The 13,810-nt window shown below is 28.4% G+C and overlaps 1 protein-coding gene across 4 annotated transcripts in view; it reads left to right on the plus strand.

Moving 5' to 3' along the window:
- The first annotated feature begins 3,386 nt into the window (after nucleotides 1-3,386).
- Nucleotides 3,387-13,810, plus strand: part of LOC132907338 (solute carrier family 35 member F3) — a 51,058-nt gene continuing 40,634 nt past the window's right edge. For 3 of the 4 annotated variants that reach the window (XM_060960342.1, XM_060960343.1, XM_060960344.1), the window contains exons 1-4: nucleotides 3,390-3,856; nucleotides 5,564-5,715; nucleotides 9,743-9,975; nucleotides 10,607-10,753. In XM_060960342.1, coding sequence (XP_060816325.1) covers nucleotides 5,577-5,715; nucleotides 9,743-9,975; nucleotides 10,607-10,753 — 519 coding nt within the window. In that variant the 5' untranslated portion in view covers nucleotides 3,390-3,856; nucleotides 5,564-5,576. Of the gene's footprint in view, nucleotides 3,857-5,563; nucleotides 5,716-9,742; nucleotides 9,976-10,606; nucleotides 10,754-13,810 lie in introns of all 4 variants that reach the window. The other variant, XM_060960341.1, reaches the window with a different exon arrangement.

Genomic DNA, 13,810 nt, shown 5'->3' on the forward strand with positions numbered 1-13,810 from the left:
GTACTATTTATATAATTATGTACTTGTACTTACATTTTTTTACAAAATAACGTATAGGTTTTAGATTGTTTAGACATAACAAAATACAAACTTCAAGTATTAATATGAAGCAAGTTCAGTGATATTTAATTCATATATTATTTAATATAAATCAAAACTCTTATTTCAGAAAAGCATAAAATAAAATATTTTTTACCTAATTGTCTCATTTTATTTTCCATTACCTTAAAATTTGGAAAGAAATAAAATACATATTTTATGAAATATATGAACGATTGTAATTTTTAATTAAATTAAATGATCACAACCTACATAGAAAATCAGGAAAAATGAAATGTTTTAAGTTTTTTCTATTTTATCTATGTAGTTTTCTCTTATTTTGGGGAAATTATAATTTTTGAAAATGGTATCACTTAATATTAATTACATAAAGAATTTTATGTAAGAAACTTGTTTTATCATTTTTATAAAACAAATCCTGAAGAAACTTATTATAGTTATAACATATAATTTAACTAGAAATTTAAATAACAGAAAATTTTTAAGCTAGGTAGTCACTGCTCATATTTCAACATTAACTAAAATGCATTGTGTATAAAATTAACTTGATTAACTAACACAAACTGTTTTCACTTTTGAATACAAAATGTTCTTTCCCTGCTCTATAGCAATTATTTTTTTGTATTAATTAAACCTTTTGCTACTTGTTATTTTTCTCTTGGAAAGAAATATGTAAGTTAGTGCAAAAAAAAGGAATTTTACTGAGAACTTGACAAATTATTATACTTCGATATAAAAAAAGACAATATTTTATAACGTAATGAAAATAAATGTTGTGTTCAATAAAATAGATGTAAAATGTAATATAAATAACATTTTAGTGTATGTTATATAATACCAATTGTAATAGATGCATATTTAAAAATAATTTCGCGTAAAAAATCTGATATCTTCATGTTATTTGTATTTACTTATTGGTAAGTTGATTGTTTAACACAATAAATGAAAAAAAAACATAAAAAACGTTAATTTCACTTGTCCCTATAAATTTTGCAAGCCTTATTTTATAAAAAGAAACAGTTTGCATTTTTACATAAATTGCTTTTATTTAACACTTCTGTACAGAGTGCTAGGTAAGTAAGTGTAACGACCGTCACAGTAATTTTTCCATGTAAACGAACATCTGTGAAGTATTATTTTTAGAAAAAACAAAAATAATCTAACAATGTACGTCCTTACTAAAAAAATTTTCATTGGAATATTAAATTTTGTTTCCTAAATTATTTCTTATTTCTTACTACTATACGTACTTACTACCTTTTGTTTCGCAGCAATTAATGATTCCGTTCAGTCACCAATAAATTTTACAGGATATTGCAAATGGATATCGTAATAACATTTCGTAATAACATTTTTTAATTGAAATATCTTCTCAAAACTAGTACTTTTTGGTATAAACGAATTAATAAATCTTTTACAGGGAGTGACGAGCAATTTGATTAATACATTAAAAAATACCTATATGAATTATGACTAAAAAAATTAATTTGACCTTCATATGACCTCTACGCATCAAGCTACAAAAACTAATTATATAAAATTATTCTTTTCTTAAAAGTATATAATTTGTATCTAAAGAACTTCCCGTTATAATTAACAGTTCCAACAATATTTCAGGTTTTAGCTGTTCTAAAATCGATTTTAAGAAAGAAGAAATTAATTTTTTATAAAGAATCGTGTCGGATCAAATTGAAAAAAGACATATTTTGGATTTGATTGATTTACTTTTTGGTCCATGTTTATTGCATTTTATCTAAATAAATTTGATACTTTTAATTAAGCATAAAACTATCAGAACAACATAATAATGAACCGGTGAATATGAACAACTGCATGTTTGCCTTCTTATTTTGATTATACATTATATTAAAAACCTGTATTCTATGTCAGCCTATGTTATAATAAGTTAAATACGTTGAATACAACCAATAGTCGTCACGGAAAATATTTCAACGTAATGTGTGTTTAAAGTGATACTTAAAATATAGATTAAGTAATGGTAAAGGTAAGTATATAATTTGATAAAATAAATAATTCTGATTTTTACGTCTTGAAAATGATTCTAAAATACATTCCATTCTTTTTTATATAGTATTTTTGCCATATTTCATATAGGGTTATTTAGAGTATAATGAAAAAATATTTTGTCGATAAATATTTTATGAAAATTTGTGAAAAATATTTTATGATTCAAGGGGTGAAAAGAATTCACAAAATGAATTTAAAGAAGTAACAAGAGAAATAGAAAGTGCAATAAGTTCTTCTTTAAAAACATCTAAAAGTCAAATTCACGAACATTTTTTGTTATAAGGAGTGTAATAAGTACTTTTGTATAAGCTTTTGTAATATCTGCAAAAAATAGTCGTTCTTTTGAATTGATTCCAAGAAATATTCAAGAGATATCTTCTATGGGTAATATGAGAAATGTATCATGTACGATGTCAAGGGTACATGTCATACCGATATACGACCTTATAAACCGTCAGTATAGTGAACACTTAGTAGTAAGTGCTAATATTCATATGTACCATATTCATACATACGAGTAATAGGGAGATTAAATAAAAATGTATTTACGATTGAAGAAAGATTAAAAATATTTAATTTTCGTGACAAAGATTTAATTTAGTTTTAGTGAACAATATATTATTTAACAAATGTATAGTAATATTCTATGCCTATGATTAATTCTGACAATTATTTGTTGCACAAATGATATAAGTAAAGAAGTGCTGACATTAAATGATTAAAATTACATTGTGTGACTTGTATGTATGTACATATTTATTTACATTTTACATTTTAATAATGTATACTCGAAATAGAACAAAATCACTTTTTAAAGAAAGATCGAATCTAAATTATTTTAAAACTTTTATGTATGTAATAATGCTGAATAAAGAAAAGTAAAACTTAAAAGTATATCATTTATAAATGACTGTATAATTAACATGTACTAATGAGCACATAATTGGTTAATAAATGATGTTTACCTTTATTATATTACTTAATTGGTATATAAGATTGGTCAATGCTTCTACAATAATACTTTTGATATCATAACTTTTTAAATTAATGTTGCTATGTTTATGCTTAAATGCAATGTATTAGACAACTTGTAAAAATAAAAAGTTTCAAATGGTTCCAGATTAGAAACATCAACTTTACTAGAAATTACTTTTTCCAGCAAATTTAAATTTAATGAAATATAAACACACAATAATTCAGTACACAGAATGGCCTCTTAAACCCCAATGAAATACATAGATAGAAAGTGAACGAAGCGCAGACGCAACTAGGGTGTTCCAAACGGGTGGTAGTACAAAGTTTACTAGTAATCAATGGCGTGACATAGCATAGCACAGTTAAAGCTACTTGAAGATCATTCGTATAGGTTGTATTGAATTTATATAAAAAGTAACGTCGATGTGGATATTATACTAATGTTGTGTTTCTTCATAACCAAGTAATCGAGTAATTCAAGTTACTTCTTAATGAATAATAAGAATTATATATTTTATTCAATCTAAAAAATAACAAGCTATACTGAATGACAGTGGAATACAAATTCTCTGCTAGCTACTGCATTATTAGATTCCGTTAATAGGGCAGCCATAAAACATTTTAATCTAAAGAACCGATGGAGCAACAAAGAGTGAAACGATCGTGTGATGTAATTACAATAAAACTAAAATGACAGTGCTTGTGATATGTAATAGCCAGTTAAATGCATCGTGAACGATGGATACATCAAATTTAAGACATGTTATGATCTTCGATGAAAAATGTAAAGAAGGTATGTCAATTTCTGTGATTTGAAAACACTCGTTTATAAAACATCATACACGTTTTTATACAATTTTACTAACTTGTATGAATCGCAAGTTTCTATGCTTTTTAAAAGATGAAAATATTTAACGTAGAACATAAAAGTTAAAAAATATTACTTACATATTTTATCAAAGTAATTGGAAAAAGTATAGAAGGTAAAATATTTTGTTCATCTTTTGTTAAACTTAGAAATTTTAAAAAATTATTTATACATTATTTATGTAGATATAATTTTAATTCATAAGTCGCAAAAATTACATAAATTTTCATTATTGTTATGTCTAATAATTAATCAGTGTTTTTCCCTAAAAATGAAGAAATTGCTTTATGTATATACATAAAAGAAACTGATTGATAAGATAAATATTACATAAATGTTAAATTTATTAGTTCACAAAAAGAAATTTGTTAGATTTCTAGATCTAATATAATCTATAAAGAGATCTAATATATTCCAATGTAAGTAGTATATCATATGAAATATGTGAGTATTATCCCTCATGTTAAGTTTTATTCATTGTCAATAGCTATTTGATATAAATTCTGGTAATTGTAATAAGTATATATATGTATATCAATTAATATATGTGTGTATGTGTACATTATAAAATTTAAATTATTTTTATTTTCTTTTGGATATTGTACTTGTTAATGAAATATTTTGCACATGTTTATAATGTTCATGCGTTTTAACAAGTTTTACATCTTTATGAAATCAAAATGTTAGTATTTTTCTTAATATATGTATTCTGCAGTAAATTGTTTATAAGCATCAATGTATGGATGCTAAAAAGAAAAATAACATAGATTATTATTTTTTAGATTAAATTTGGTTATAATAGCTTAAAAATATCAATTATTAACTTAGAATAAATTAATAAGTGTCATTTTTAAACAATACTTTCATTGTTTTGTGTTTCTAGATATGTTACATTTTCATTAATAAAGATTTTTTACAGCTATATTATTTTTATTTCTAATTCCCTCAAAATATTAAATATATCATTATAAATAATTTATTATCTTAAACTAAGTGTACACTTGTTTATAATTTTCTAGTAATTGTATATGTAAAGGTTTATAAATTTATGTATTATCATTATGATGAAGTTTAATTAAATGTAATTATTAATAATAAAATTTTAAAATTTTGTGAATAATAGAGTAGTTATTTTAAATAGATATAGAAGTAGAAACAGACTCCTGTTTAAAGTTGCTTTGTTATTAGCTAATTTTGTATACTACTTTGTATCTTTCAAATACAGACGTTAGCAAATAAATTTAGGTAGTATTTTGTATGTATTTCACTATACATAACTATAGAAAAGAATGACCTCACCATCTATGTTGGAAAAACAATATTACCTATGTTGGAGAATATTGATATTTTAATATATAAGAGATATTTTAGTATATTGCATAATAAGTATGCTAATCTAGGATATTAAATTTCAAAGTTTAGTAAAATAGATTTTAGAATTATGAAGACTTTGTACTAATGTTTATGTTACAGTACTGTGTGTACTAACATTTATACTGTAGTACCCTTTTACAACAGCAGACTTCATTAACATTTTCATACGTATATCACAAGTATTTCATATGAGTTAATATAAAATAATATTATACTTTTATATAAGTGTGATGACAACAAATGTTACATGTTTCAAAGAACAAACTTAAACATGGGTAGCAGAGGAGTCGGGGATATTCCTACAATATTTCATCCCCAGCAGACTCATACCTCAAGTATTATTCTTGGTGATAATCAGCAGAACCATGGCTCTCAAAACACTGCTGGACAAATTACTCATGACAATTCTGGTAAGTCCATATTAATTGTCTATTCAATGTACTACATATATTATATTCATACTATATTTTATGCTATTTAATAGAGACACATATATTAACTCATAAAGTTTGTATTATATTATAATTTAATTTGTTAATGTTAATTTGTGCAATATCATAAGGTTAAAAAGTCAAAGAAATTTCTTCTGTTATCATCACTAGGTTTAGGTCTGATGAAGAAAAACGGTAGTAGCTTTGTATTGTGTTTTACTCTGTTATTTATATTTTATCCAATGATTAAAATCTTTTAACTCCTTGGTGATTGTGTCAATGTTTGTTTTAGGGTGCGTTCCTCTTAATACTACTTTATAACTTTTATTTTTCTTTAACTGTAATGTATAGAAATATGCATTCTTCTTTTTCAAGATTAGAACAATTTTACTGTAAATTTCAGTGGTATTAGCTTGAACTTTGACATAATTATTTTTTAGTTGTTTAAAATTTCAAAGTGAAGTTTTTATGTAAATATAGTGATGGACATTTTGATTGAAGTTTAGTTCTTTCTGATGTAGCATTTTCTAAAGATTTGTTTGTCAATCTGACAAAGAAAAAATCTTAATCTTTTTGTAACTGCTATACTCTATGGAAGAACTTTTATAATTATTATTTGGAATAGGGGTAACCTCATCGATTTTAATGACTTTGACTTACAATAAAGCAAAATTGAGTTAATAATCAAAGCTTTTGTATAAATTATTATTTGTTATCATCAGCCTCATTCAAGCCGTTAAATTGATAAGATGTGTTCAGTTACCTGTGTATTAGTATATTCGTTATTTTCAGTAAATATGAGATCGAGTATACCTGTTATTCGATAAATTTAAATTCAGAATAGCTAAAGCAAAGGATATTGATATATGATATAATTAAAGATCACTAGAATTGGTTAAAATTATGCTATTAGCAAACATCAAGACAGAAACAACACAACACTATAACAATTTAATGGAAACCGTCAAATAGCGATCGAAAACATGCCACAACAAAGAAACGTAAAACGTGAGAGAAAACCTGCCAATCTAATAAGCTGTCAATGGAGATTCAAGATACAGATACAACGGAAAATAATTAACAAATATATCTGTTTAAAACCCATACTGCGTTTATTTTAAAAAGCTAACATCAAATCATGTTCTCTACATGAGACGATTTTATTGCTCGATTACTACTATACTATACTATCATGTCGACTTTTACCAAAGTTACCTATCCTAACATTTTCTGCGACTCCTAATTTCGCATCGGGCTCGTTCTCATGTGTCTATATCTAAAGAAAATCGTTACAATACAATGGCTTCCCGGATTTCGCATCGGGTTCGTCCACAAAAATTAAACCCCTTCTGCCACTACCTGATTTTGCATTAGGTTTGTTTGCATTCTACAATTTCCAGAAGTCGTATCAAGTTCTTTATCGCTTACAATAATCTTAGTGGCTCCCTAACTTCGCGCCAGGTTCATCCGTGTACCAGCTAACAGCTAACACATTTACAACCGTATTTTATAAAATACTCTTACCAACCTCTCGCGCTTCTTGCAGCATCGGCTTGTCCGAGTACTCTGGTATTATAGTAATTGTTGAGTTGAACACGTGGAATTTGAATCGATCGTTTTAGGATGTTTTAATACGGAAATAAAATATTTATGCAAATAAATAAATAATATACGAAAAAATTAAACTAATCAAAAGCAACTAAAAATGTCTCTCGGTACGATGGCTTCTGATTTCATTTTCATGCCTTTTTTACTTTTACTTTTGCATGTTTTATCCCTACTCTGCTCGCTCTCTGCTTCGTATTTTTACAGTTTTCATTGTATTGCGTTTTTCTAATTTGCGTCTATATATGTATACTAGATATATACTACCGACTTATGTTATTCTTGTGCAATATTGCCAATCCTTTCAATTACTTTTTCCTTCGTAGTAGCGATACTAATAATTTATATAGCAATGGATTCGTAATTTACGAAGAAAGAAAACAAGTAAAGTAACTTGAACGTTTATAAGAATTATATGTAAATAAATAGTACTTTGTAGAAAGTTCTGTTCCATGTCTTAAAAATATCGCAGCTTGTCATCGATTGTTTTTGTTTTTTTCGTGTTTTTGTTATCGACAACAAGAACCGCCGTTTTTGACCTGTTTCCATTCGAAACGGTAAAGATTAAAGAAAAATGGGAAATATGCGGCGACACGAAGCAAGAGAAACAAATACATATTCCTTTAGTTTATACGTGTAGCTATTCTGAAACCGAATGAAACCCAAATATTCCTGCGATAAGGTGTCTCAGTGTGAATAAAAAGTTTCTGTAAAGCATTGTTTGTTTGTTGGAAATATTTTGCGATATGTAGCAACAAGAAGCAACGAAGATTTTGTATAATATTTACATAGCTGAATTCTCCATACAAAAAGGCACAACTATTATATTTATTCTTCCTTTCTATACTTTATTATAATTGTCGATAAAATAATATATATGTACATATATTATTTTGTGTATACGTATATGTATATAAATAAATAAATATATATATATAGGCTGTTAGAAAATGATTTATCATGATCACTTAAAGCGTTATTCTATATTTCTGACACGGTAAAAATTTGCAAAAAAGTAGCAGCAAAATTGACCTTAACTTTGAAATTCAATTTTATATTGTATCGTATTCTAATTATTATGAAGATAAAAGATTTCAAAGAAACAACGGGTGGCAACTCAGTCGTTTTTTGAAAAGAATTTCCAATTCTTTTGGAAGGAAATGTTAAAGTTTCATTAGTTTCGGAACTCACTTTATTTATAATATGCTTACATTTTGCAGTCGGATATAGGAAAAATAGCATCTATTATTGCATGTAGATATGTCAGATCCATTATTATATATATATATATATATTCCTTATATATTTTCCTTCTGTTCTTTTTTCTCGTCATTGAAGTAGCCCTAGGCTCGCATTTCTGCATTCTGTCAAAGTTTCTCTTTAAGATTACGTATTGACTTTAGACCATCAAAAAGTTGGTGAATCGTCGGATGATGATGCTTCATCTCACATTAATCGACTAGTTCATCAAATTTTGAATGAAATGTTCGAGTCATCAGAGATAGTATGTAGACCTGTTCCTTTCTTGTGGCCTTCTCGTTTACCAATTTTGATACCAGTGGATCTTTTCCTTTGGAGAGCCGTAAAAAATTGTTTATATAATAGTCCTGGTAAATGGATTATATACGTTGAACCATTAAAACATCGGATTGATTTTCATCGTCTAAAGTCAATGCATAATCTTGGGGAAAAATTTGACCAGAGAGAAAAAAATGTGAGTTTAGGTTGCTGAAACAGCGAGAAAGAAAGGAAGGAAGGAAGATATGGGATATGTAATGGTGAATCTAGGATATCTATATCCAACAGTAGATCCTATTTTCTCTATATATAACTGCAAAATATAAGCATATTACAAATAAAATGAGTTTGAAAACTAATGGCACTTTAACATTTCCTTTCAAGAGAGCAGTTAAATTGCGACCCATGGATCCTTTGAAATTTTTGATCCTCATAATGAATAGAATAAGATGTAATAAAAAACATTTGACCTTGAATTGAAGATCAAGGTCAATTTTGTAGTTGTTGTTTTTGCAGATCTTTGCCGCTCCAAAAGTGTAGAATAATGTTATAATGCTCGTAACAAAATCATTTGCGTATGTCCCTCACATGAAATATTTTTGGAAGAACTATCTAATTTCATGAAAACAAAATTTCGTGAAAACCAACAACGATTGTCGTTTAAAATTAAAAAGAAATATTTTACTCAGTCACAATATAATAATAGATAGCATAATGTAAATTTTAAAGAATTTATATCTTGCGTCATACATACTTATCATATCAAATTATAAATTCAGTTTAACTATAATAAGACTGGTTTACATGATGTTTGTTACTTGAATTGTAAGCGTCCTTGAAAAGAATTTTGTTTCAATTATAATTATTTTATATAAATGTGTAGGCTGTGAACAGCAACAAGGATGTAGCGTTAGTGGTGGATGTGGTGATTCTGCACCGAGTTGTCGTTCTTTGGAAACAACTAGAAGCGGAGTTGGTTCTGGAGGGAGTGTAGATAATCAAGGGCACAATACAAGTCAAACTCAAGTTCAGCCTCATGTGACAGTACTTTATCAACAAAGGCCCAACTCCTTATCCACTTGTTACGCATCTTGTTGTGCCGAATCTGCAAAAAAGGTCTATTGATTTCTAGTATTTATTTGTTTGTCTGTAATAACAGGAGAAAACAGGAAATGTTGGATGTATGTATATGATTGAAGCAATCTTACTTTTTAAAAATGAACAAATCTTTTATGCTGCTCCTTTCAGTTTAAAAATAACGATATTCTATCATTTCATTTGTTTATACCATTTTCTTACAGTGGTTAAAGTTACTTTTACTATACGGTCAGAAAACTTTAGAATGAATCTTCATATAAGAGAAGTTTATTCGAATATTTTAGCTTTAGCTTATTCTTCCATAATCAATAATCATGTTAATATTATATTATATAATATTATTATTATAATATTATGATAATAATATTAATTTTATCGCGCTTTATATATTGTTAGAGTACAATTGCTTTGTTAATTTTTGGAAACATGTTGACTGCTTATTTATTTCTTCTATCCCGACTGATAAGCACTTTCATTCTTTTTTGTTCGTTCTCCTACATGTTACGGAATTATAAAACTTACAAAAATTACAAAAAGATCGTTTTGATTAATTTTATACATAAATTGAACATAGATTTTTATAGCACGTTGAATTTGAAAAATATATCTATTAATTACTTTTTAAGATGTTGGTATATTATAATTTCAGATATATTTTGGAGTGTGCGTCACAATATGTGTCACAGCAAGTTGGGTCGGTGCAACACATTGTATCAGATATTTGTATTTTTACAAATACGAAACTCCTAATTATTCATCGTTTTCTAACTCATCTATTACAGGGCGTCATCAACATGTAAGTATATCCAATTTTCAAATCTCTCTTCTTACATTTTTGAATATGCTTCATCTTAAAATAAAGTTTCTATGAAACAAATAATAAATTAATGCATTATGATAAGCCAGAATCAGATACATTAGTAATATTGAAGGATGTGTAAGAATAGTCTGATAATGAATCCACGAAAACTGAGTTTCGGGACGACACATGGTGCGTTTAGTTTAGACATGGTTTAGGCTATTTCCCTCATTCTAGTAAAACAAAAAAATGAAAGTGGGAACTTGTATTTGTTCATGTCTTTACGACGTACGCGTGCGAAAGTTCGTAGAGATTACACTGAGTATTCTTGAATACTCTACGAATGCTTCACAAACGCTCCGATTGTTTTAGCATTAGATAAAGAGAAAGTCATGATATGCGATTTCCCGACTATTGTGTATAGTAAAAATTATCTGTACGTATTATACATGCGTAAAGATAATTTAGTTTATTTTATTTCCTTTGATTATATATATATATATATATATATATATATATATATATATAATATATATATGTTCGTTCGTTCGTTTCTTTAATTACTTTTATAGGATGAAAAAGAAACTTCCAGGGTAATTATCATATATATCTATATACAGGGTTATCCACTAACTCGAAACCCGCACTGGCAAGGACATATGAGAATGGCAACATTGTAACATGTACGCTTACTACTACAATCAAATGTCACTCGCCACCTATGAACTGTTGCTAGAAGTATAAGTAAGTGAGAACATAGAGCGGTTTGGTAGTGGTCGAAGAACTTTAAATTTAATGTCACAATAAGAAGACTATCGCTGAGAAAGTGAGCCTCTCGTTTTTGCCGACGATTTCATATCTCTGCATGCTCCTGAATCTTCGAAGCAAGTGTCACGTAAACTTGAGACTTCGATTATAAAAGAGAAGAAGATTGAGCCGTAATTCAATTGAATTAACTAACTTTCTTTTATAGAACTTTATTATAATTACAATGATTTTACAGAGATAGAATGATACTGAATCAGAGAAAGGCTGAACAAGAACTGCCCGAGCTGGCTGAAGTCTCGACTTATATAAGTTTTGATTTGGGGATGATATGCAAAAGAGTCCGAAGGTCGGGGGTCGATGTCCTATCTCTAGATTAGGGTGTAGATTGAGATGTAGTTGATGTCACACAAGCATGGGTATCCGATTTTGTTCCCACATATAATTTTATTTTTTTTTAAAGAACTGGTATATAAGAAAATAACAAAAATGAGTTCAAGGCGGTTACGTTTACAGAAGATTCTATAGGTTTGGAAATGTCAAAATCGCGTGATTTTACTTCGACGTTCGTCCACGTTGACGATTGTACAAAGAATACTCGAGAATACCAGGCGTCGCAGTTGCAAAACGTCGGGGCTTGTTAGCCAACACACCATATTGGGAGGGCTTAATTTATGGCATCTTCAAGTGTTGACATTTTCTCTTTCCACAGCCGAGAGTAACGAAGGACAGGGAGCTATCCCAGACGTTCGCACACAGCATTTCTGTACAGATATGTTGGGGTATGCTTATCTAAAATGTAATTACAATGTAACTTTTTTAAATTTAAAATTGCATTCAACTGGTAAAGTTATTAGCGAATTACAATGAAATGCTTCACATTTTTACAAACATCGCGGTCTTTTTTCTATCGTCAGGTAATTTTCATTTTTAACACATTAAACATTTTCTTCTATATCGTGCTTCAAATTTGTTAACTTTTTATAAATTTCCGCCATTACCTGATTTTAGGTCGTTCTGCTGTCGAATGTAAGAATAAATAACAAAGACAGCAATGAAATATAACAAAATATCTCACTGAATTCATATTTAGATAGAGCAGTTTAAAAAAGTAGAAATTAATTAAATCCTTGTAGAAGTGCCCGAATCTGATTAGTCGGCAAATGATGGAAGTTTATGCTAAAGCCGTAAAATATCGTACGCATCTCTAAACGACAGACTTAATATCAGTATACAACGTAACCTCAAATGTTATGTCTACCCAAAACCTAACCCGAACTTAGACCGTCAAAGTTAGAACTCACACGTCTCCTGTGCAGCTACTGAACCCTCTATCTTTCGAGGCTATAGCTGTGTTCGGTATCATGTTGATCGTACAAATTTCAACAATCCAACTAAAACAACGTTATAACGATAAAATAAAAAATATAAAAACTTTATTTTTCTTATTCCGACGATTTATAAATAATTGTGTCATCGTTGGAACAATTCATAGAGAACCCGTTCAGCGAGCTGTTAGTTTCATCTCTAACGTAAACAACTTCCGTTTGCCGACTAGTCCGAACCAGGCGCTGCAGTACGAGGATTATTTCAATTTCTACTTTTTTATAAATATGAGTACACTGTAGTGTGAGATGTTTTGTTGTGTTTCACTTGCTCTTGTTCCTTATTCCTGGATCTGATAGCAAAGCGACCTAAAATCAGGTAATAGCGGTCAATTTGTAAAAAGTGATCGTTAACAAATTTTGAAGCATGATGTAGAAGAGAATGTTTAATACGTTACAAATGAAAATTAATTAACGATAGAAAAGGGGGCCTGATGTTTGTAAGAATATATACTATTTCATTGTAATTTGCTAGTAACTCTGGCAGATGAATACAATCTCAAATAACAAAAAATTTATAGTGATTAAATTTCAGGTAAACATAACCAAAGATATCATTTAATAAAAAAGAGAAAATTATGTTATATATGAGAACAGTAGCGAATGCCCTAGCTTGCTTCGAAACTTTGGGAGCGTGCAGGGACATGAAATTCCGCTTCCTCAGCGATAGTTTTCTCCCTATTGTGATGTTTAAAATCGTACTTTTAGTAATAGCTCATAGATGGCGGGCGATATCTGACGGTAGTAGCAAGTGTATATGTTACCCTATTGCTATTGTCATATTGTCTCGCGAATGCGGGTTCCGAGTTACACTCCTCGTCAAAGAGATAGCCCAGGTGTGCTATCTTTAATTTCTCAATGACGCGTGCAAAGTTTTTCGTCTGTAACGCATAATATCAAAACA

The sequence above is a fragment of the Bombus pascuorum genome, chromosome 5 (assembly GCF_905332965.1).
Source record: "Bombus pascuorum chromosome 5, iyBomPasc1.1, whole genome shotgun sequence".
In the NCBI taxonomy this organism is placed as follows: domain Eukaryota; kingdom Metazoa; phylum Arthropoda; class Insecta; order Hymenoptera; family Apidae; genus Bombus; species Bombus pascuorum.